At 51.1% G+C, this 24,572-nt stretch overlaps 1 protein-coding gene across 4 annotated transcripts in view; it reads left to right on the forward strand.

Annotated features, from left to right (window-relative positions):
• Positions 1-24,572, forward strand: part of SEMA6B (semaphorin 6B) — a 162,905-nt gene that overhangs the window by 117,361 nt on the left and 20,972 nt on the right. For 3 of the 4 annotated variants that reach the window (XM_082206313.1, XM_082206314.1, XM_082206315.1), the window contains exons 3-6: positions 4,191-4,317; positions 11,840-11,903; positions 13,053-13,115; positions 23,052-23,153. In XM_082206313.1, the coding sequence (XP_082062439.1) occupies positions 4,191-4,317; positions 11,840-11,903; positions 13,053-13,115; positions 23,052-23,153 (356 nt within the window). Of the gene's footprint in view, positions 1-4,190; positions 4,318-11,839; positions 11,904-13,052; positions 13,116-23,051; positions 23,154-24,572 lie in introns of those variants that run through there. The other variant, XM_082206316.1, reaches the window with a different exon arrangement.

Consider the following 24,572-nt stretch of genomic DNA (forward strand, 5'->3'; position numbering starts at 1 on the left):
GGCGGACAAGCTACCCCCTCACCGGCCATATGACTGCAGGATTGACCTCCTACCGGGGGCGACGCTGCCGAAGGGGCGGCTATACTCCATGTCTGAAGATGAAATGCAGGAACTCAAACAGTTCATCGAGCATAATCTGGAGCGTGGCTTCATCAGAGAGTCCAAGGCAGTGGGGGGCAGTCCCGTTTTCTTCGTGAAAAAGAAAGACACGCCCCAAAAAAGACTAGTTGTGGACTACCGCCTTTTGAACCAGATGACCAAACCGTCTGATTACCCCATGCCCAGGATTGACGACCTCCTCGCGACGGTGCGCAAGGGACGCGTGTTCACCAAGTTGGACCTGCGAGGGGCGTACAATCTCATCCGCATGCGGGAGGGCGATGAGTGGAAGACGGCCATGTTCACACCGCTGGGCACCTACGAATACAGAGTTATGCCCTTTGGATTACAAAATGGCTCTCACTGTTTTCAAGCTTTTATGCATCACGTGTTGGAGGGACTCCTCTACAAGACATGCGTCTGCTTCCTGGATGACATCCTGATTTTCTCTGACTCGCAGCAAGCTCACGACCGAGACGTGAGGGAGGTGCTCAGCAGGTTGCAACAACATAGACTGTACGCCAAGCTGGAGAAGTGCCAGTTCGACACGACGGAGGTGGATTTCCTGGGATACAAGTTGTCGGACAAGGGGATAGCCATGGACAGCACCAAGGTTCGTGCGGTATTGGATTGGAAAAGCCCGCGCAACCGGAAGGAGGTCCAGCGGTTTGTCGGCTTCGCCAACTTCTATCGCAAGTTTATCAAGGGGTTCGCGATGCAGACGGCAGCAATTACGGACACGCTCAGCTCCAAAAAAAAGAAATTCATCTGGACGGAGCAGGCGGAACAGTCCTTTCAAGCGCTCAAGCATCTCTTCGCATCGGAGAAGCAACTGCTGCATATCGACCCCAGTAAGCCGTTGAGGGTAGAGACAGACGCGTCAGACAGAGCCGTGGGAGCTGTCCTGCTGCAGCGAGACCCGCAGGGGGTGTGGCGGCCGGGAGCGTTCTACTCCAGAAAGCTCAGCAAGTCGGAGCAGAACTACACCATCTGGGACAGGGAGTTGCTGGCCATTCATGCAGCTTTCAAGGCGTGGAGGCACTTCCTAATCGGCGCCAAGCACACGGTGCAGGTCTGCACGGACCACAAGAATCTGGAGCACTGGCGCACGGCTCAGTTCCTGAACCAGAGGCAGATACGTTGGGCGGAGTTCTTTGCTGACTTCAATTTCCGAATAGAGTACGTCCCAGGCGACACCAACATCATGGCGGATGCACTGTCCCGAAAACCGCAATACCTAGAAGAGGTGACGCCAGCGGCGGCCATGCACATCTTCGCACCGACGGCGTGGGCGTGTGCCTCAGCTACAGTAGACCTGGATGCGGTGCGACGTGCATTGCGGGACGACTCATTCGCGCAAGACAAGATGGCGGAACTGCTCAGAGGCACGGCTACCACGGACGAGTTCCAGGTGCGGGACGGCTTGCTCCTACGCAAAGGGGCTGTCTATGTACCAGGAGACGACCTTCGCGCCAAGGTACTGCAACAGTTGCACGACGCACCCACGGCCGGTCACTTTGGCACAGAGAAAACGATGGAATTAGTCGCGAGAGACTTCTGGTGGCCCAGGCTGAGAGGAGAGGTCGCGGACTACGTCGCGAGGTGCGACACCTGCCAGAGGGCCAAGCCGGTACACAGACCACCGGCGGGACTGTTAGAACCGCTGCAAACACCGTTTGAACCGTGGGAGAGGGTGGCCCTGGACTTTGTGACGGATTTACCCAGCTCGAGAGGCAAGACAGCTGTGCTAGTGGTGGTGGACTTGTTCACCAAGATGGCACATTTCATTCCGTGTGCGAAGGTGGCCACGGCGGAACAAACCGCCAAACTGTTCATAGATCACGTGTTCAAAGTGCATGGCCTGCCACGGTCTATCCTGTCCGACCGCGGACGCCAGTTCATCTCGTCTTTCTGGCAGAAGCTGATGGGTTTTCTAAATGTCAAGGTCAATCTGGCATCAGCAAGACACCCGCAGACCAACGGGCAAGCAGAGAGGGTCAATGCCATCATGCAGCAGTACCTGAGATGCTATGCCAATCAACAGCCTGCGACGTGGGTGGATTACCTGCCGCTAGCCGAGTTCGCTTACAACAACACGAAGCACGTGTCCACAGGAGTGACGCCGTTCTTTGCCAACAATGGGAGGAATCCCAGAACCTTCCCGGGACTGGAGAGAGTGGGGGAAGGAGAACCACAGACGGCGGACGCGTTCGCGTCAGAGCTGCAGGCGGTCCACGATCAACTCAGACGGCAGCTGGAGCTAGCTAAGCACGCCTACAAGGTGCAAGCTGACAAGCACAGGCGGGTTGGCGAAGTGATCCAAGTGGGAGACTGGGTCTGGTTGGCAGCCCACGCAGTGCCGACCAGGTCGCTTGCCAAGAAGAAGTTGGGGCACAAGCAGATCGGTCCGTACCAAGTCGAAGCGCAGATCAACCCGGTAGCCTTCCGACTGGCGCTGCCGGAGGGTTCCAGAATGCATCCGGTGTTCCACAGGTCGGTGCTCACTCCCTACAAAGCACCTCACAGGTTCCAGGAGCCAGGGACGGCGCCAAGTCCGCTCCGGGAACGGACGGAGACGCGGGAGGTGAAGCACCAGGACCACATCAACGAGGTCACGGAGATTTTGGACTCCAGATGGGGGGAAGAGGGAGTCGAATACCTCTTAGCCAGAGAGGGCACCCGGGCCAGCGCCAATAGCTGGGTACCAGACTACGCTTTGGAGGAACCCCTGCTCAAGGACGAGTTTCATGCCCTCTTCCCACACAAACCCATGCCAGCGAGCTTCTTCGACGACGGGTTGTTCACACCCACACTTTCTTCCAGCACGTTCCATGGATTCGACTCAGAAGGGGAACCCGCACGGAGCACCCGTTCCCCAGAAGGTTCACCGGCAGGTTCGGCATCAGGCAACTCGTATTGGTGGGACGATCGACCAGAGGAGCGATGGCGCAGGAAGTGGCTGGAGATGCCAGGTCGAGCGACCGACGCAGAGACTGACATGGACGTGTTCGGGGAGGACCTCGGGTTCGAGCACGGCGGTACAGAGATGGAAGAGCAACAAGTCAACGTCGACGACCGCGAGGGGGAAGACTCGGAGGTCTTCAGTTGGCGGCCACCCACGGGGAGCGACCTGTATCCAGCATTCCCTCCCATGATGATGGAGCGCCCAGCACCCACACCTGACAGCGGGGAGGGGGGAAGGGGGGGCTTCGAGGGGGGGATGGATGTCAGGGGTTCAGAAGCAGAGACGCAGAGAAGGGTGGAAACAGAGAGCGAGGGGGAGGAAGCCGAAGGGAGAATGAGTGATGATGACGACCCGAGATCTCCAAGCCTAAGCAGTGAGTCAGAGGACTCCCAAAAGGGAGCCCCAGTGAGCAGAGCAAGGGGGGGATCCGGGGGGACACCCCAGGAGGAAGGGAACAGAGGAGATTCAGAGAGCAGCAGCTGGAAGTCGGGACCCACGCTCATAACTGAGGGCGGCAGCAGCTGGAAGTCGGGACCCACGCTCAAGACTGAGAGCAGCAGGGAGGAAGGTAGCCAGGCATCGGGTTCCGGAGGCTGTCAGCAGGAGGGAGGGCACGAGTCAGGGGTGGTCACGCCCTCCTCAGAGAGCGAGGCAACGGTTAAGAGGAAAGTAGAGAGTTGGGCGCGCGCGCCAAGTTCAAATGCAGCGGAAGCTGGAGCAGTAAGCAGCCCGGAGAGTGAGCCAGGTCCTAAAGCCCGCCGCAAGGAGGCAGAAGGATCAGGGGGGTCAGCGTCAGAGGAGAGTAGAAGGGAGGAGGCCCAGGGGGGCAGAAGGACCCAGAGACGTAGGGAGAGGCGAAGGAGGTGGAGCAAGGCTAGGGTATTAAGCTGGTGTGCAAGAGGCGGGGACTCAGACGGGTCTTCGCCGACCTAGAGCAGAAGGTGTAGAGCTGCACGCTGCAGTTCGGAAATGAAACCTGTAACTCAATAAAGACTCTTTTAAAGTGGACGCTGTGTGGCGTGGTCCTATGTGAGCTGGGACCTGGTAGCAGCTCTGACACGCGCGAACACATAAACGTAAATAAACTTCTCCAACTTCCCCTTGACCTTCTCTCGCTTTCCCGCAGATGTGAAGCATTACCCGGTCTTCGTGGGCAACGGGATGGGTCGGTTTTCCAGCCAAGATGGCGGTGCAGAGCGCCTCAGGATCCAACGAATGTTGACGTTCAACAGGACTTTGTACATAGGAGACAGGTAACCCCATACAACTCAGCCATATGGGCATGTTAAGATGTCCCTGGCATCCCTATAACATTCGGAAGCTCAGTGCATGATTTAGAAATGGGGGCCGTGGTTATTCGGTGAAGGCAAGAGGGACTTAAAAGGTAAAGGTAAAGGTACCCCTGCCCATACGGCCAGTCTTGACAGACTCACAACAGGGTTGTGCGCTCATCTCACTCTAGAGGCCGGGAGCCAGCGCTGTCCGCAGACATTTCCGGGTCACGTGGCTAGCATGACGAAGCTGCTCTGGCGAACCGGCACCAGCGCAGCACACGGAAACGCCGTTTACCTTCCCGCTAGTAAGCGGTCCCTATTTATCTACTTGCACCCGGGGGTGCTTTCGAACTGCTAGGTTGGCAGGCGCTGGGACCGAGCAACGGGAGCACACCCCGCCACGGGGATTCGAACCGCCGACCATGCGATCGGCAAGTCCAAGGCGCTGAGGTTTTACCCACAGCGCCACCCGCGTCCCTAAGAGGGACTTATTCCCTTCTAAAAACTGAGAGTTACAATATGAATTGCCTATGGTGGACGTGGGTGGCGCTGTGGGTTAAAACCAATTTCTTGGTTTACTATTTGTGAAAACCGAGATTGTAACGCTTTAATTTCCTTTTGAATCTGTTGATTTTTTGGGTTACATGTCATTTCTTTCTCTTTCTCCTTTAACTGAGACAGAATTTTTTCCTTTTGCTCATTCTACTATTTCTTCCTGATAGAGTTCTGTTGAATCAAAAAACCTCGCATTACCGCTTTAATTGCATCCCATACGACCCTTGCTTCAATTCCAGGATTTAGGTTCAACTCAAAATAGTCCTTTAGGGTCTTTTGAGCTTTATTTACAATCAAATCATTTCTCAGCAATGCGTCATTCATCCGCCATCTAAAAGAACCCTGTAGATGATCCCTATCTTTAAGTCTGAACAAAATGCTTGTTTAACCTGGAGGTAGGCTGTCTGGACGCCAGTGGCGCTGTGGGTTAAACCACAGAGCCTAGGACTTGCCAATCAGAAGATCGGCGGTTCGAATCCCCATGACGGGGTGAGCTCCCGTTGCTCGGTCCCTGCTCCTGCCAACCTAGCAGTTCGAAAGCACATCAAAAGTGCAAGTAGATAAATAGGTACCGCTCCAGCGGGAAGGTAAACGGCGTTTCCATGCGCTGCTCTGGTTTGCCAGAAACGGCTTAGTCCTGCTGGCCACATGACCCGGAAGCTGTACGCCGGCTCCCTCGGCCAGTAAAGCGAGATGAGCGCCGCAACCCCAGAGTCAGCCACCACTGGACCTAATGGTCAGGGGTCCCTTTACGCTTTACCTTATGGTGGAATAATACCCTCCTAGCATCCCAGTTTTCCAGGGACAGTCCTGGAATTATGAAAGCCATCCCAGCTTCCGGTCTGATCCCAGAATGTCCCTATTTGCCGGCCCGTCCATGAGAAGGGAAAGGCACTCTGCACATGTTCAAAGGCACTCTCTCCTCGGTGACCCCCGCAGGTCTAACCAGCTGCAATGTGAGGCTCCTGTGCCTTTAAGAGGAGCATCAAATATTTGCTGGAGGAGCCAAAGGGGGGGTGGAAGCAGAGACATAATACAAAGGGGGCGCAGAGTTGCCTAGCTTGTGGACTGCTGCATTGCCATAGCAACCTGAAATCCACAGGAAGAGCACAGCAGAGAAAGCAGGATAAATTAAGAATGGCGAGGCCGGGTTAAGGCACTCTTCCTGATAGATTTCGGCGTGCTCCGTAAACTGCTGCCTTGCCTAATTTCAGAGTTGCGCGGCCTTCCCAGAATGAGGTCTAGTGCCTTGTCACTGGCCGAGGTTTCAACCCTGCCCTGCGCTGCGCTCACCTTGCTTTGCCTGTCATGGGGTCGTCTCCCTTGGGGCAGGGGCCTAGCAGGAATTTTGCCATTTGGCTGATCGGCTGGTGCCACTTGGTTTTTGCCTACTACAGTGGTGCCTCGCAAGACGAAAAGCATCCGTTCTGTGATTCTCTTCGTCTAGCGGTTTTTTCGTCTTGCGAAGCAAGCCCATTGACGGATTAGCGGATTAGCGCTATTAGCGGCTTTTAGTGGCTTATCTGCTGATCGGATCAGCTGATAAGCGGCTTAGCAGCTTAGAAAAAGGGGGGCCAGCAGGAACTCGCAAGACATTGTCGTCTTGCGAATCAAGACCATAGGAAATTCGTTTTGCGAAGCACCTCCAAAACGGAAAACTCTTTCGTCTAGCGAGTTTTCCATCTTGCGAGGCATTCGTCTTGCGGGGCACCACTGTACTTAGCAATTCGTCACAACTTGTAAGGTTGCGGTTAGTTATTGGTTATAAAAAGCTGGTGGTGGAGGGCTCAGGATAGGCTGTGCCTGCCCCTCCAATGGTGCTGAAGGGAATTCCGTTAAAGGAATCCTGGGGCTTGCCATGATTTCGTCCAACAAAAACAACAAAAAAACAACAACAAAATTTAACAAAAATACAAAATAAAAATAGTTAAAAAACACACAGGTTTTCCATTACTTATTTTCCTTTGGCTTGTTTCCCAGACCTCCTCATACCTCCCTTTTTTGTATTCCACTTCCATCTGTTGAATCAGCAAATCCTTACCCTCTTTAATTATCCTAATCTTGATCTTAAAAATAATAGCATTAAATTTTTACCTATTTATAACCCTATTTTCATATTCCCTTAAAGCATTACAGCTGGAAACCACTTAATTTCTATCCAGCATCATTCTAACATTCATTAATTTTACAATATTTCTGTAGATAATCTTTGAATTTCTTCCAATCTTCTTCCACCGACTCTTCTCCCTGGTCTCGGATTCTGCCAGGCATTTCTGCCAGTTCCATATAGTCCGTCAGCTTCATCTGCCATTCTTCCAAAGTGGGTAAATCTTGTGTCTTCCAAAAGAAAGTGATAAAACATTAAACATTAAAAGCTTCCCTAAACAGGGCTGCCTTCAGATGTCTTCTAAAAGTCAGGTAGTTGTTTATTTCCTTGACATCTGGTGGGAGGGCGTTCCACAGGGCGGGCGCCACTACCGAGAAGGCCCTCTGCCTGGTTCCCTGTAGCTTTGCTTCTCGCAATGAGGGAACCGCCAGAAGGCCCTCGGCGCTGGACCTCAGCGTCCGGGTAGAACGATGGGGGTGGAGCCGCTCCTTCAGGTATACTGGACCGAGGCCGTTTAGGGCTTTAAAGGTCAGCACCAACACTTTGAATTGGGCTCGGAAACGTACTGGGAGCCAATGTAGGTCTTTCAAGACCGGTGTTATGTGGTCCCAGCGGCCACTCCCAGTCCCCAGTCTAGCTGCCACATTCTGGATTAGTTGTAGTTTCCATTGGGTGGGCTGGCTCTTGAATGCTCATCTTGCCTAGCAGTTTTAGATGCTTTGGGTGCTATCCGCACCCCCACCCCAATAAAGCGCTAAATCACCTCCAGACACGTGCACGGATTTCTCCTCAGTGCACTGCCTTCTCCCCTCCTCCCGCGCCTCGCCCCGGAGCCTTGCACATCATAAATCCCGTTCTGGGTATATAATTTTTATCTATTTGCGTTTTTAATGGGACTTTAAAAGTCTGGGCTGCGCAGATGGGGTTGGTGGGGTAATGAAGCGCGACTCTGCCGTTTGTAAACAGAGCGCCTGGATGCGCCGCTGAGGCCGAGAGACCCGTCAGTCACAAGTGGCGGCGATGCGCCTTTCGGGTTGCGCACGGGAAACCGTGGGCCCCTGGTACGTACTTGGTTCTGGCGTCCAAACTTGCTTACCCTTCAGAGAGGCAGCACAGGGCGTCTCGCGTGAATGCTAGGGCGCACCATCACTGATGGAAGTTGTGGTCTGGGTAGAAATTCAGTTTGGCTCACGTTTACAGGAGAACCCACCAGATTTGCACCGGAGAGCCAGTGTGGTGTAGTGGTTAAGAGCGGTAGTCTCGTAATCTGGGGAACCGGGTTCTCTTCCCCGCTCCTCCACATGCAGCTGCTGGGTGACCTTGGGCCAGTCACACTTCTCTGAAGTCTCTCAGCCCCACTCACCTCACAGAGTGTTTGTTGTGGGGGAGGAAGGGAAAGGGGAATGTTAGCCGATTTGAGACTCCTTAAAGGGAGTGAAAGGTGGGATATCAAATCCAAACTCTTCTTCTTCTTCTTCTTTCTGAAACAATGCATGCATTTATCTGAACGTTGCAGTGCAATTCTCCCCACCAAGTACAGTGGTACCTGAGGTTACATACGCTTCAGGTTACAGACGCTTCAGGTTGCAGACGCTTCAGGTTGCAGACTCCACTAACCCAGAAATAGTGCTTCAGCTTAAGAACTTTGCTTCAGGATGAGAACAGAAATCGTGTGGCAGCAGCAGGAGGCCCCATTAGCTAAAGTGGTGCAGTAGTCCAAGCGGGAGATAACCAGAGCATGCACCACTCTGGCGAGACAGTCTGCGGGCAGGGAGGGTCTCAGCCTGCGTACCAGATGGAGCTGGTAAACAGCTGCCCTGGACACAGAATTGACCGGGGCCTCCATGGACAGCTGTGAGTCCAAAATGACTCCCAGGCTGCACACCTGGTCCTCCAGGGGGACAGTTACCCCATTCAGGACCAGAGAGTCCTCCACACCCGCCTGCCTCCTGTCCCCCCAAAACAGTACTTCTGTCTTGTCAGGATTCAACCTCAATCTGTTAGCCGCCATCCATCCTCCAACTGCCTCTATGCATTAGTGAAAATAATGGACAGTGGTGCATTGTCTTAAAGAGAATTGCTTTGCAAATCATGCGTACATTAGGTAAAGCTGCGTATCAAAATGTCATTATGGGGAGAAATTTGCAGTAATGTGCCAGTAAGATTTTTTAAAACTCACAAATGCATGCAGAAATGTGACAGATTCCGCTTAAAACTTGAACAATGCAAAACTGAGAGAAACCAAAGTTGACAGGTCTTTCCACCCCCGCTCTCCCCCCCCCCCCAGCAACTCATACGCCCAGCCTCCCTGGAATCCTCAATGTTAATTCGCTGACACTGCAGAGCTTTTTGTCGAATATTGCATTGTGGAGAAATGAAAATGCGGGACGAGGAATGCCAGCGATTTAACCCAATGGTCATGCTGGTCCGGCTGATGCTGCCAGCCTAAGCCTAGCACAGCATGCCAGGGGGCACTGGGGGCACTTTGCTAGCACCGCCTCGCACCCGGAGCCGGCTTTACAAGCACTCGAACCCAGAACCTGTTACCCAAGCTTGGCTCTGGATATGTGGAATTTCCAAACGGATACCTTTTCCAGAAGAACTGTCGTCTTTGGGGAGGTGCGGTTCTGGGAGGGAGAAACTGGATTTTGGGTGCCTTTCGATCTGACGACGGGAGACTTGGCTCTCCTCTGCAAATCTGCAAAGTCGAAGCAGCAGGTTACATTTTGAAGCAGAGAAGTTTGGGAAAGTGGGAAGTGCGCATTCCTGGTATTCTCAGATAGCGTTTGGCACCCCCTCCTGTCTGATTGTTGCAAAGACAAGGGGTTACAAAGCGAATACAGTGGCGCCTTGGTTCTCAAACTTAATCCGTTGCGGAAAGCCACTTCCGAGCTAGAGAGGAGGTGGGTTGAGGGCTTCACGCCCCCCCCCCCTCCACGTGCGCAGGGGCTGGCTTGAGGGAATCCTCGGCCGCGTCATTCCCCTTGCCAGCCAATCGGCTGGCCTGGGAGGCGTGGCTCACGCTATTTAGGGCCGGCGCGGCCGAAGACCTTCCTCTTTCAGCGCCTCGGCTGCTCCGGTTTCCCAACACCCCCCCCCCCAATAACTTCCAAACTTTTAGAAGACATGTGAAGGCAGCCCTGTTTAGGGAAGCTTTTAATGTTTAATAGGTTATTGTAGTGTTTTGTTGGAAGCTGCCCAGAGTGGCTGGGGAGGCCCAGCCAGATAGGTGGGGTATAAATAAATTATTATTATTATTATTATTATTATTATTATTATTATTATTATTATTATTTTAAAAAGATATTTATTAAAGTTTCCAATTTTTTACAAACAAAAAGAAAAAAGCAGACATAAAAAGAAAAAAGTTAAAAACACATAAATTTCACAACTTATTTTCTCATAACATATTTCCCTCCCCTCCTTGTATATCCAGTTCAAATTATTTGTGCAGCAAATCCATATCTCAAAGCATTACAGCTTTAAAACAAAAAACACCTTATTTTCTCTCCAACATCTTAGACTATTATAACCTTAAATTCTTACTTATAAAAAGAAAACCATTTTATCATATTCCTTTGTACCATTACAGCTAGAAACCACTTAATTTCAATCCAACATCATTCAACATTCCTTAATTTTACAGTATTTTTGTAAATAGTCCTTAAATTTTTTCCAATCTTCTTCTACCGACTCTTCTCCCTGGTCGCGGATTCTGCCACTCATTTCTGCTAGTCCCATACAGTCAATCAGCTTCATCTTAAATTATTATTATTATTATTATTATTAAGGGCAGGCGTACGCGAGATGTATCTGCCTCCCACAGCATATACTACCTACTTCAGGCGTTGGTCGCATGAATCACCGTTGTTCCTCTTGCCAGCTTCAGAAGCCACATAGGAGGCGAATTCTGAACATCCAAGCCTGGCAACTTAACTGAGACGATTGTGGGGAAAGGGAAACGCTATCGTTTCACCCCGCAGCCTCAACGAAAATCCTCAAGGATATATTTTCTGGGAATGGGGGGAAAGGCGGACAGAAGGGGCAGCCGTTGACCTTTCACTAATTTTCTACTAGGATAGCATGTTCTGATTTAGGGTGAAAGTCCTTTGGTTTGGCATCCTAATAGAAGCCCACCAAATTTCACATCTTCTCCAAATTTGGCAGCGCAGTTCTCTGATCCTCAAAACACAAGCCAAGCCCCTAAATCAGTTTTGCTCCGACATGTTATGTTCCTGTTTACTTATACTTTTTGGACTTTGGACCAGAAAGACCCCCCGAGTCAGACAATGCCAATTGTTTTAAAATTTCGAAACAAATGTTGAGTCGTTTAGTCGTGTCCGCCTCTTCGTGACCCCCTGGACCAGAGCACGCCAGGCACTCCTGTCTTCCACTGCCTCCCGCAGTTTGGTCAAACTCATGCTGGTAGCTTCCAGAACACTGTCCCACCATCTCGTCCTCTGTCGTCCCCTTCTCCTTGTGCCCTCCATCTTTCCCAACATCAGGGTCTCTTCCAGGGAGTCTTCTCTTCTCATGATGTGGCCAAAGTCTTGGAGCCTCAGCTTCAGGATCTGTCCTTCCTGTGAGCACTCAGGGCTGATTTCCTTAAGAATGGATGCGTTTGATCTTCTTGCAGTCCATGGGACTCTCAAGAGTCTCCTCCAGCACCAGAATTCAAAAGCAACAATTCTTCGGCAACCAGCCTTCTTTATTGTCCAGCTTTCACTTCCATAGACCACTACTGGGAAAACCATAGCTTTTACTATACGGACCTTTGTTGGCAAGGTGATGTCTCTACTACTTCATTTTTAATTTTTTCTCCCTTTCTTTTCTTCCCAGGGACAACTTGTACCGCATAAGCCTTGAACCCGAGGCCTCGGCCAGTGAAATGCGCTACCATCAGGTACGTGATTAGCCTCAAAAGTGGAGGGTTCTTTGTAGCCCTTGTCAGTGAAATTAATTTGCATTATTAACTTAGGCCCATGAATTGCAATGGGACTACTCTGAGCAGGACTAAAGTTGGCTGGATAGTGTGCTTTTTCTGGGGGTACTCAAAGTTACGCAGTAGCAGCACCTTTAAATATATATATTAAAAGTTCGACACTTTCTGTAACAACATCATGGTGAGTACCAACACCTTTTTTTCCTTTTCTTTTTTTTTAAAGCACTGGATCGAACCCAATGTTTTGAAACGCAAGACCCTGCTAAAAAGTACTCCCTTGGAGGTTGACTGCCTCTTAGATGGATATGGATCTTCACAGGACTGGGCTATTTTTAAATAGGCTTTTATTGATTTTCTCAGTAAAACAGAACGGAGATATAACAGTACAGAACACACCCAATAACAGCTCAGCAGCGTAGCAAAGAGGGCATTTTTGAAATGGATACTGAGCCCAGGGAAAAGAGGCAACAGGAAATTATAGGCCAGAACCAGGGAGGTCCCTCCGAAAGAAGATTTTTCAGTGCAAATGAAACCATGTCTGCTCAGAAGTAAGTCCTATGGAATGCAATGAGACTTACTCCCAGGCAAACGGGGTTATGGTTGCAGCCTTTGGGTTGCAATCAACTACATTTTACTGAGAGCAGAACTGCTGGAATTAATGCGCCACATCCATTCATTTCAGTGGGTCTACTCGGTGAGTAAAACTTAGTTGAATACCACTTTGGTTGGTAAATCTTATACAGTTGTACCCTGGATCCCAAACGCCTGGTACTCGGACACTTTGGCTCCCGAACTATCGAAAACCGGAAGTGAGTGTTCCGGTTTGCGAACGTTCTTTGCAACCAGAACATCCGACAGGGCTTCCGGGGCTTCCGATTGGCTGCAGGTGCTTCCTGCAGCCAATCAGAAGCCGCACTTTGGTTTCTGAACATTTTGGAAGTCGAATGGACTTCCAGAACTGATTCCTTTCAATTTCCAAGGTACGACTGTACTGTTTAGAAGTGTGTTTTGGGGGGTGGAGGGGAAGAGACTACAACACCCTCCACACAGATATCATTGTCTCCCTATTTTTCTTTGACCCATTTTTGTTGTTGTTCGGTCTTTGCCTAGAAACTGACATGGAGGTCGAATCAACACGATATCAACATCTGCCGGATGAAAGGAAAACACGAGGTAAGTCTGTTTTGCGGCAGCTTACAATGCCAAGTTCACATATAAATGCACATACCTGTATTAGTGGGGGAAATAGCATGCAAAAAATGTGCCGTTTTAGAGGAAATTGCTTTGGGGAAATGTGTTTAGAGTGGCACCTTGGTTCCTGGATGCCTCCGCTGTCGTGCGTTTCGGTTCTCAAATGCCGAAAACCCAGAAATAAATGCTTCTGTTTTCAAACATTTTTCAGAACCCAAACATGCGACACACTTTCTGCTGAGTGCAATAAGGTTTGCAACCAATGGGAAGCCGCCCCCCGGTTGTCGAATGTTTCGGAAGCTGAACGGGCTTCCGGAACGGATTCGTTCGAGATCCGAGGTAGCCCCTGTATTAGGCAAAATTGCACACCGAATGGTGTCTATCAGGAGAAATTTGCCCTAAGATGCCAATGAATTTGCATGGGGACTTTTTAAAAAATAAAAAAAGTTTGCAAACAGATGTGGAAATGTGCGGAGCTGAAGGTAAGACTGGAAAAATAAGAAACTTGAACCTTATCAGGAAGAGGAGACCCAGGGAACATCTGGCCAGAAATCTCCACTTATTTGCTCTTGCATGTTTTGCGATGCTTTTTAACATCCAGGTCCTGGGCTAACATAACTGACGCCGTGCTCCGAAGAAAGCTGGACTCGGCAGCTTGAATAAATCATTACGCTTGCCAGTAATGACATCTTTTGCGTAATTGGTTCTGCCACTCACGGTGTGTCTTCGTGTTGCACACTCAAGCACGTTCAAAGCACCTAGATTTCGCCCCCCCACCCTCAATCTCACATCTAAAGTATAACTGGGCACAGAGTTTCCCCCCCTCAACATTCTCATATGTCTGCAAAACTGTGCAGAGTCGCCGATACCCTAACTTTAAGGAACTGCAGCTTAACTTGGGCTCCCATTTCTGTCAGAAATTGCGTCCGGGCGGAATTTCCAAAAATTGGTAAGATGTCCAGGAAAACCCAGGCGTATGGCAACCCGTGTCAGGAGTGTTGATTTTTTGGGCTGAAAATAGCTGAGAAACGTCAACGTCCTAAGGAAAAGCAAGACATTCCGGGATCAAGTCAAAAACGTGGGATGGCTTCTGTTAATCCAGGACTTTTTGTTGTTAAGTCGTTTAGTCGTGTCCGGCTCTTTGTGACCCCCTGGACCAGAGCACGCCAGGCCCTCCTGTCTTCCACTGCCTCCCCCAGTTTGGTCAAACTCATGCTGGTAGCTTTGAGAACACTATCCAACCATCTCGTCCTCCGTCGTCCCCTTCTCCTTGTGCCCTCCATCTTTCCCAACATCAGGGTCTTTTCCAGGGAGTCTTCTCTTCTCATGAGGTGGCCAAAGTCTTGGAGCCTCAGCTTCAGGACCTGTCCTTCCAGTGAGCACGCAGGGCTGATTTCCTTCAGAATGGAGAGGTTGGATCTTCTTGCAGTCCATGGGACTCTCAAGAGTCTCCTCCAGCACCAGAATTCAAAAGCATCCATTCTTCGGCGATCAGCCTTCTTTATGGTCCAGCTCTCACTTCCATACATCACTACTGAATCCAGGACTATCCCTGGAAAATAGGGACAGTTGGAGAGATCCTCAGTGTGGTCCTTTGCTTTTGAATAGGATGTGTTGATTTTTAAGGACTCCTGGCCAATTTTGGCAGGTGTTTGGACGTCTAGCTCTAGAGTGACTCATCCCTATAAATGGGTCAGCATTTCACAGAAATGGGGCAGGGGCGACTAAGGCCTTCCTAATCGCCAGCATATTTTCAAACTGAGCTTTGCAATAATAGGGACTAGGAGATTGCGTAAAGCAGAGGTCTTCAACCTTTCTGAGTCCACGCCTCTCTTGACCAACCACAGTGATACCACGGTTTTCGAACGTACAGTGGTACCTCGGGTTACAGATGCTTCAGGTTACAGACGCTTCAGGTTACAGACTCCTCTAACCCAGAAATAGTACCTCAGGTTCAGAACTTTGCTTCAGGATGAGAACAGAAATCGCAGGAGACCCCATTAGCTAAAGTGGTACCTCAGGTTAAGAACAGTTTCAGGTTAAGAATGGACCTTCAGAATGAATTAGGTTCTTAACCCAAGGTACCACTGTAATCCATTCTGGCAACCGTCTGGTGTCATTCTGACGTTAGGTGATTGACAGGTGGGTAACCCCGCCTCCTGTCAAATCTGGTCTGCAAGGGGAAGGGCTGGATCCACCTGAATCTCTGAGATTCTCTCACTCCAGCATCTCTGTCTCTCCTTTTGTACCTCGCTCAGCTGATCGGGGATCATGTGACCACAGTGACAAGGCCATGTTTTCAAGTAGCCAGGAGGCAGTGGCTCTCTGACAGCCCCACAGATCCAATACTCAAAATGGGAACGTACATTTTGCTCTGTAGCCGTTTGATTACAGCCAGCAGCCAGGATCGAGATGAAAAAACACCGACGAGAAAACTTAAAAGCTCGGAACAAAATAAAAGAGTACAGAATACAGCGGTACCTCTGTTTCACAAACGTACTCCATTCCACAAGACCGTTTGAGTTCTGAAATGTTAGAAAACCGAGGCGCAAAGGGCTGCCAGCAAATTCAATCGGGAAAATTGAAAAACACACAGCAGAAGCTGTTTCGACTTCTGAGGCGCGTTCAAAAACGGGAGCATTTACTTCCGGGTTTTTGGCGTTCGTGTTCTGAAAGGTTCGGCAACGGAGACGTTCAAAAACCGAGGTTCCGCAGCAGAGCATTTTGCTCTATTTCAAAGACCAAATTATCTTTTTTTTCCCCAAGTGAATTTTTATTGTTTTCCTTACATATTCTTTTCCAACAAATTGTAATAGCACCATACATTCCCTTTGACTCTGCCGAGTCGCGACCTCCCTCCCTCCCCACAACTGGTATATTTATCCTCTTTCCATCACACACATCATTCTCAAATTAGTACTATTATACATTGAAGGTATTATGTCAATCCTGCTAGTGTCTTGACCTCTTTCCAATTCTTCTTTAAATATTCAATAAATTTACTCCAGTTATTTTGGTATCTTTGATCTCCCTGGTCCCGGATCCTCCCTGACAGTTTGGCAAGTTCTGCATATTCTGTCAACTTCGCCTGCCGCTCCTGTATAGTTGGTATATCTTGTACTTTCCATCTTTGGGCCAGAAGGGTCCTCGCAATTCAAAGACCAAATTATCACAGGGATTAGCTTTGTGTTCCTGTGAAGTGTTCGCTCACGTCCTTTAAATAGGCGGCTAAAAGAGTTTGCAAGCCAGCCTGCTTGCCCTGAAACACACTTACCTCAGTTGCAAGGTGCCTGCAATCCCTGCTCCCCAGCTGCAGGCAAGGAGACTCCCCAGAGTTTCTCTCCGCTGGTCTTGAATCCTTTTGGGATGTCTCCTGGGAAAGTCTGGCTCTTCTCCCTCACACTCGGCCCAGGGAGGCGTTAATAGAATCTGGAAATTGGATTTCGCACCGATTATGAGATGTGTCTGTTCCGATCAACAGACCAGAAATAATTAATTACAAAACCAATTATACGAGCCTCTTAATAAATCACTCTGGATATAAAATTTTTGCTGGGAGCTGAAGAGAGCTGAAGGGAGAGTGTGAAACATGGCGCACAAGTCCCAGAGAGGCTCCAATATCCAGAGACTTTCCCTGAGAGCGGTGGGGGTCGGAGGGTGAAAAATTAAACAGGGTTTACCGTATTTTTCGCTCTATAGGACGCACCTTTTCCCCCTCCAAAAATGAAGGGGAACTGTGTGTGCGTCCTGTGGAGCGAATGCAGGGGGGAGGCAGGCAGGAAAAGCCCCCAAAAGCCGCACACAAGCTCTTGCGGCCAGTCAGTCCCTTCTCCCTCCTTGTAGAAAAGCCCACAGGAGCCACACGCTCCTTAAACGGTGCTCGGCTCCTGTGGGCTTTTGTGGGAGGTGGGGGTATTGCCATAGCCGCACGCAGCCTCTTCCTGCCGGAGAGATTGCGCGTGGCTATGTCAGAAGCTGTCTTGGCTTCTTTGCTCTTTGGGGCTGGGGGGGGCAGTGCTTCCCCCCACCGCCAGCCCCACAAGCTCGGGGAGCAGCGGAAGGCTGCATGCCTTTCCGCTGCTCCCCGACCTGCTCTTTGGGGCTGGTGGTGGGCTTCCCCCCACCAGCCCCAAAGAGCAGTCAAAAGGAACCTGAAGCCTGGAGAGTGAGAGGGGTCGGTCCACACTGACCCCTCTCACTCTCCAGGCTTCCAAGGTAGCCGCCTGAACGCACCTTAAACGGCACCTTGTTTTAGAGGGGGAAAACAAGAGGGAGGAAATTCTCGCCCTCTCTGCGCAGTGGCTCCTGCCGCTTCGCTGAAGGGGCGCTGGGCAGAGGGGGGGAGAATTTTTTTTTCTTGTTCTCCCCCTCTAAAACAAGGTGCGTCCTATGGTCGGGTGCGTCCTATGGAGCGAAAAATACAGTAATTTGCCAAACGAGAAATGCCAGAGGCTGCCCTGTGGTCCTTCTCCAAATCCTAGGTATATTTGGCCGGGGGCGGAAGGGAGAGAAATCCCGTTCGGTTTGCATTTCAAGGTGAAACGACCAATTCACGCTTTTCCGAAACAAGGTGCAAACCAGCTTTCGAAATTCCTAGTTCTCCAAATTTCGCATCACATTTCTCCAGCCAAGCAAAGAAATGCACACGCTTATAAAAAGGCACATTTTCAATCAGGGTAAAAATGAGGAACAGATACTGATAGCTTCATAACTCCAGATCCTCCAACATTTCTCCGATGAAAATAGGGACATCCTATTCCATACCCCCCCAACATTTCTCTAATGAAAATAGGAGCATCTTATTCCATCCTCTTCAACATTTCCCCAATGAAAATAGTGACATCTTATTCCTTCCCCTCCAACATTTCCCCGATGAAAACAGGCACATCCTAAGGAAAAGCAGGACATTCTGGGATCAAATCAGAAACCGGGACGGCTTCTGTAAATCCAGGATTGTCCCTGGAAAATAGGGACACAATGGAGGGTCTCCATTTCTGGGGATTAAAACACACACCATTTTTTCCCCCTGCCTTCCACCCTGGCAGGGATTATGGCTTCGAAAGATGAAGTAGAGATGCTAGCAGGAAGTGGGAAAGTGAGCGGAGTTTGCGGGGAGGGGGGGAATGGCTCACCCACTCCCGTTCCTCTCTCTCTCTCTCTCTCTCTGGCCTGCTAGGAAACCATGGAAACAGAGAGGGAAGAAAGGTGCTTAGATGGGAGAGCAAAGAGAGAGGATGAGAACTCACAATACAAACACAAAGGTCTGTGCTAGAGCAGGCGAGGGTGAAAGAGAAGAGGTAGCAAGCTTGGAGCCAAATAGCTGGCCACAGAAATAGGGGGCGGGAGCGAGAAAGGTGTCCTTTCCCATTTGTTACCAGTAGTATTATTACTACTGGTACCCGCACGAGGGTGGACGCGGGTGGTGCTGTGGTTAAGACCTCAGCGCCTAGGGCTTGCCGATCGCATGGTCAGCGGTTCAAATCCCCGCGGCGGGGTGTGCTCCCGTCTTTTGGTCCCAGCTCCTGCCCGCCTAGCAGTTCGAAAGCACCCCTAAAGAGCAAGTAGATAAATAGGTACCGCTTTATAAAGGTAAAGGTAAAGGTACCCCTGCCCGAACGGGCCAGTCTTGACAGACTCTGGGGTTTGTGCGCCCATCTCACATCTATTGGCCGGGGGCCAGCGCTGTCCGAAGACACTTCCGGGTCACGTGGCCAGCGTGACAACGCTGCTCTGGCGAGCCAGAGCCGCACACGGAACGCCGTTTACCTTCCCGCTGGTAAGCGGTACCTATTTATCTACTTGCCCCCGGGGGTGCTTTCGAACTGCTAGGTGGGCAGGCGCTGGGACCGAGCAGCGGGAGCGCACCCCGCCGCGGGGATTCGAACCGCCGACCTCTCGATCGGCAAGCCCTAGGCGCTGAGGCTTTAGCCCACAGCGCCACCCGCCACCGCTTTATAGCGAGAAGGTAAACGGCGTTTCCGTGTGCTGCGCTGGCTCGCCAGAGCAGCTTCGTCATGCTGGCCACGTGACCCGGAAGTGTCTCCGGACAGCGCTGGCCCCCGGCCTCTTGAGTGAGATGGGCGCACAACACTAGAGTTGGACATGACTGGCCCATACGGGCAGGGGTACCTTTACCTTTACCTTTACTAACCGCACAAGATGTAAAGAGTGAGGTGCAAATATCAAGATATCGCCAACAGCAAGTTTTTTTAAAAAAAGCATAACCTGAAACCAGGGACAAGATAAGAGACTCCATTTTGCTCATGTTTAAGGGGGGGGGGCAAACCTGGACAGCATCTTAAAAAACAGAGACGTCACCTTGCCAACAAAGGTGTGTATAGTTCAAGCTATGGTTTTCCCAGTAGTGATGTATGGAAGTGAGAGCTGGACCATAAAGAAGGCTGATCACCGAAGAATGGATGCTTTTGAATTCTGGTGCTGGAGGAGACTCTTGAGAGTCCCATGGACTGCAAGAAGATCAAACCTCTCCATTCTGAAGGAAATCAGCCCTGCGTGCTCACTGGAAGGACAGATCCTGAAGCTGAGGCTCCAAGACTTTGGCCACCTCATGAGAAGAGAAGACTCCCTGGAAAAGACCCTGATGTTGGGGAAGATGGATGGCGCAAGAAGACGGGGACAACAGAGGACGAGATGGAGGGACAGTGTTCTCGAAGCTACCAGCATGAGTCTGACCAAACTGCGGGAGGCAGTGGAAGACAGGAGTGCCTGGCGTGCTCTGGTCCAGGGGGTCACGAAGAGGCGGACACGACTAAACGACTAAACAGCAACAACAAAGGTGGGGGACTGACCAACCCCACACTTTGCGAAACGATACACAAACGATTCCACTTCGCTATCTGCGCCCTTCCAAATTTGGAGACCCGGTTCCCTGACGGAACAATGTGCGCAAAGAGGCGTCTGTCCGGGGAAAGTGTGCTTTGAAATAGCATGGATTAGATTGATTTAAAAATAAAAAATTCTACACTGCCCGATGTCCAGGGATCACAGGGCAGTTTGCAATATAAAAGCACACGCACACAAAATGTACAGTGTAATAACAAACAAAACAATAGCATGCAAACATGTCCATGATTCCTGGTCAAAAAACACTGTTTTGGGGGGGTGAAGGGCACTTCTATGGTTTGAGAGTTTTGTTGGATTCTATTGTACGTCTCCAAACTTCAGAGACATCAACCCCCCCAAAAAAAAACCCATGTTGCTTCTCATTTTTCTAATCTGAAACTCAGCTCTCCACATTTCCACACCAGTTTGCCAATTTTTGAAAAACAAGTCCTCGTGATAATAATAATAAAAATAATAATTTATTATTTATACCCCGCCCATCCAGCTGGGCTTCCCCAGCCACTCTGGGCAACTTCCAACAAAATGTTAAAATACAGTGATGCATCAAACATTAAAAGCTTCCCTGAACAGGGCTGCCTTCAGATGTCTTCTAAAAGTCTGGTAGTTGTTGTTCTCTTTGACATCTGGTGGGAGGGCGTTCCACAGGGCGGGTGCCACCACCGAGAAGGCCCTCTGCCTGGTTACCTGTAACTTGGCTTCTTGCAATGAGGGATCCGCTAGAAGGCCCTCAGCGCTGGACCTCAGTGTCCGGGCAGAACGATGGGGGTGGAGATGCTCCTTCAGGTGTACGGGACCGAGGCTTAATTGTAGCATCTTAGGGCAAATTTTGCTCAATATCTGCTTGTTCTGTACGTTTTCTCCTTCTAATACTGTACTAGAGTTGCCATATTTCAAAAAGTGACAATTCGGACACAAAAATTCTTGAGCTTTTTTTTTTTTTTTGTAATATCTAAAAAAAAAAGTTTTTGAGCTATTTTTAATGAAATGTGACAAAATCTACACTTCTGGATTTTCCTGGACATTTCAGCAATTTCTGCCCAGGTGCTGTTTCAAAGGCCGAATTCTGGTTACGTTCTGGACGTATGGAAACCCTGTCTAATGCGCACACTTTTGCAAAGCAATTCCCCCCATATAATGCCTCTTTGTATTCTGTTTTCCCTAATACAGTGGTACCTCAGGTTACATACGCTTCAGGTTACATACGCTTCAGGTTACAGACTCGGCTAACCCAGAAATAGTGCTTCAGGTTAAGAACTTTGCTTCAGGGTGAGAACAGAAATTGTGCTTCGGCGGTGCGGCAGCGGGAGGCCCCATTAGCTAAAGTGGTACCTCAGGTTAAGAACAGTTTCAGGTTAAGTACGGACCTCCGGAACGAATTAAGTACTTAACCTGAGGTACCACAGTATACACATTTCCCTACCTTACTATATGAATGCACATTTCTTGCCCACGGAACTACACCACAAAAATTCAGAGAAGTGCAAATTCTAACAGAACGGCTCTGATTCGGTTTGCAAAGCGCAGACTTAGTAGGGACGCTTACAGATGCGAACTGGACTGAATTTGGCCCCGCACCTGACAGCACGGAGCACTGAACTTGCAATTAGGGGGAGTAAAAATGATGATAAAAGAGTTTTGCTTGTTCAGAAGCAGTCCTGGCTTGTTTTTATGAGGTGTCTGGTGGGTACAAGAAAAGAAGCGCCGGAGACTCAATCTGACCTGGGCCTCACCTGCCTTCAGCCCCCTATAGGGCTTCCTGTCTAGGCCAGCAGAGTAACGTTGCGTGGCGAGTTCCCGACCTCCCCAGGCGGAAATAATGACACATGACACAATTATTAAGGTTAATGGGCTTAAAAAGGGCCACAACTTTATTGATTACAGGTGATGAGCGATATTGGCTTAGGCATTGGTCCTAACCCACTATATCCTACTCCAGCCCATCTGCTTGAAGTCCGGGAAGGGTTAACCACCAGCAGTGGCGTAGCGTGGGGGGTGCCAGGGGTGCCGGCCGCTCCGGGCGCAACTTCTGGGGGGGGCGCGCTCGCTGCCTCCGGAGTCGCCGAAGAGCCTCGGGCGCAGGCTGTAGCGGAGCCGCATGTCTCGCAGCGCCCGGCTGAAGGCGCCCGGCAGGCAGCGGCTCTCAGCGCTCGCCGCGGAGGACGCGCCAGGCAGCCCCTCCTCACAGCCCCGCCTCCGCCGGTGCTGCTGCAGCTGCTGGGCCATGTTGCATTTTCCTCGCCTCTCTGCCCCCCTCCTCCTCCGGGCAAGCGGCGTCGTTTGGGCGGCAGCGCCAGCGGCAACTCGCAGGTTAGGGGGTAGGGGGGTGCAAATTACGTGCCTTGCCCCGGGTTAGGGGGCGCAAATTACTTGCGTTGCCCCGGGTGCTGACAGCTCACGCTACGCCGCTGACCACCAGTAGGGGGAGTCCTGCTGATGCACATCAACTAGGAACTCCCCCGGGGTCACCGATAGGGGGCGGGTCTTAGGCCCTCACCTCCCTAGGCTTCGGACAGGGCCACGCCCCCCGGAATCCTTTATCAGGCTACCCTTCAATATGTGGGGCAGGTGATGGCGCTACCTCCCCTCTTCCATCTACAGAACCATACCAATGCCTAACCTCCAATACCCAGAAAGCTGTGGCGATTTGCTACGAGGTAGGCGATAACCAAGTGGCTGGTGCCAATTTGCCAAGTGGAAAAATTCCTACCAGGCCCCTCGACCAACCGAGGTCCATAGCAAGGTCAAAGAACGAAACCTTATAGGGTGGGAAAACAGGAACAGCTGGCGGGTGGCAAAGAGGGAGATCTCCGGTCGTGGCCTGCCTATATAGGGCAGGCCACGCCCCCCAAACCTGCCGATTGGCCGGCTAGGGGGTGACGCGGCTGGGAATTCCCCCAATGGCTCGGGGCTGGCTTCCACCCACCGCGCACATGGAGGGGCCGTGAAGCCCGCAACCCCACCACCTCCTGAAGGCGGGAGTGGCCTTGCAAACTCTGAGCATGTCAGGAGTGCTTTTCGCTTTGCAGCCTTCATCGCTTCGCTTCTCCTCCCCAGGCAGAGTGCCGGAATTTTATCAAAGTGCTTCTCCTCCGGAACGACAACCTCCTCTTCGTCTGCGGCACCAACGCTTTCAATCCCATCTGCGCCAACTACACCGTGAGTACCAAGAACTTGGGGCAGGCCAGTTGGTGAACTCATCGCTCACCCCAGTTTGTACATGGCGCCCCAACTAGGCTGGCTGAATCGTGTGAAGCGAGCATCCAGATTCCTGCTTCCCCTCCCAATATACGCGACCGACGTTATGGGCTATTACTTCATGCCCAATGGTTCAAATAGTGTTCTGACCAAGGGTGGCTGGTGCCCATTGGGCAGAAGACCAGGAGCCCAACGGTAAAGGTAATGGGACCCTTGCCCTTTAGGTCCAGTCGTGGACGACTCTGGGGTTGCGGCACTCATCTCGCTTTACTGGCCGAGGGAGCCGGCGTACAGCTTCCGGGTCTTGTGGCCAGCAGGACTAAGCCGCTTCTGGCGAACCAGAGCAGCGCATGGAAACGCCATTTACCTTCCCGCTGGAGTGATACCTATTTATCTACTTGCACTTTGAGGTGCTTTCGAACTGCTGGGTTGGCAGGAGCAGGAGCAACGGGAGCTCACCCAGTCGCGGGGATTCGAACCGCCGACCTTCTGATCGGCAAGTCCTAGGCTCTGTGGTTTAACCCGCAGCGCCACCCATGTCCCTGAGCCCAACAGTTGGGGGCGCCAAAGACAGTGGAAGGCAGAGCCAGCTAGTTCTTGTTTTGCCTCCTCCCTTCCGACTTCTACAAGGGGCAAACGCGGAGTCAGAGGAGGGGGACAGTCAGTGACAATCCCCTGGTGTGATTGCGAGTAAAAAGATTAGGTGGGCAGTTTGCTGCTCCCCTCCTTTGACAGCCACCCTTCTGTGGTTCTGTGCTCACTTGAGCTGTTTTGGGGGTTGCCCACCAACACCTAAAGATGTCTTGCAGCTGCTGTGAATTTCAGGGTTCCCCCGGGTCTGCCGATAACACCCTCTTCATAGAATGATAGAATCATAGAATTGTGCTCGGGAGCCAATTTAGGTCTTTCAAGACCAGTGTTATAGGGTCTCGGCGGCCAGTCGCATTCTGGATTAGTTGCAGTTTCTGGGTCACCTTCAAAGGTAGCTCCACGTAGAGCGCATTGCAGTAGTCCAAGTGGGAGATAACCAGAGCATGGACCACTCTGGAGAGACAGTCTGCGGGCAGGGAGGGTCTCAGCCTGCATATAGATGGAGCTGGTAGACAGCTGCCCTGGACACAGAATTGACCTCCACCTCCATGGACAGCTGTGAGTCCAAAATGATTCCCAGGCTGTGCACCTGGTCCTTCAGGGGCAGAGTTGCCCCATTCAGGACCAGGGAGTCCTCCACACCAGCCCGTCCCCCATCCCCCAAGAACAGTACTTCTGTCTTGTCAGGATCCAATCTCAATCTGTTAGCCGCCATCCATCCTCCAACCACCTCTAGGCAGTTGGGAGTAGAGTTGGGAGTGACCAGCTCTTGGGTCTCTTCCAGCTCCA

The sequence above is a fragment of the Podarcis vaucheri genome, assembly GCF_965113315.1.
Source record: "Podarcis vaucheri genome assembly, chromosome: 18".
In the NCBI taxonomy this organism is placed as follows: Eukaryota; Metazoa; Chordata; class Lepidosauria; order Squamata; family Lacertidae; genus Podarcis; species Podarcis vaucheri.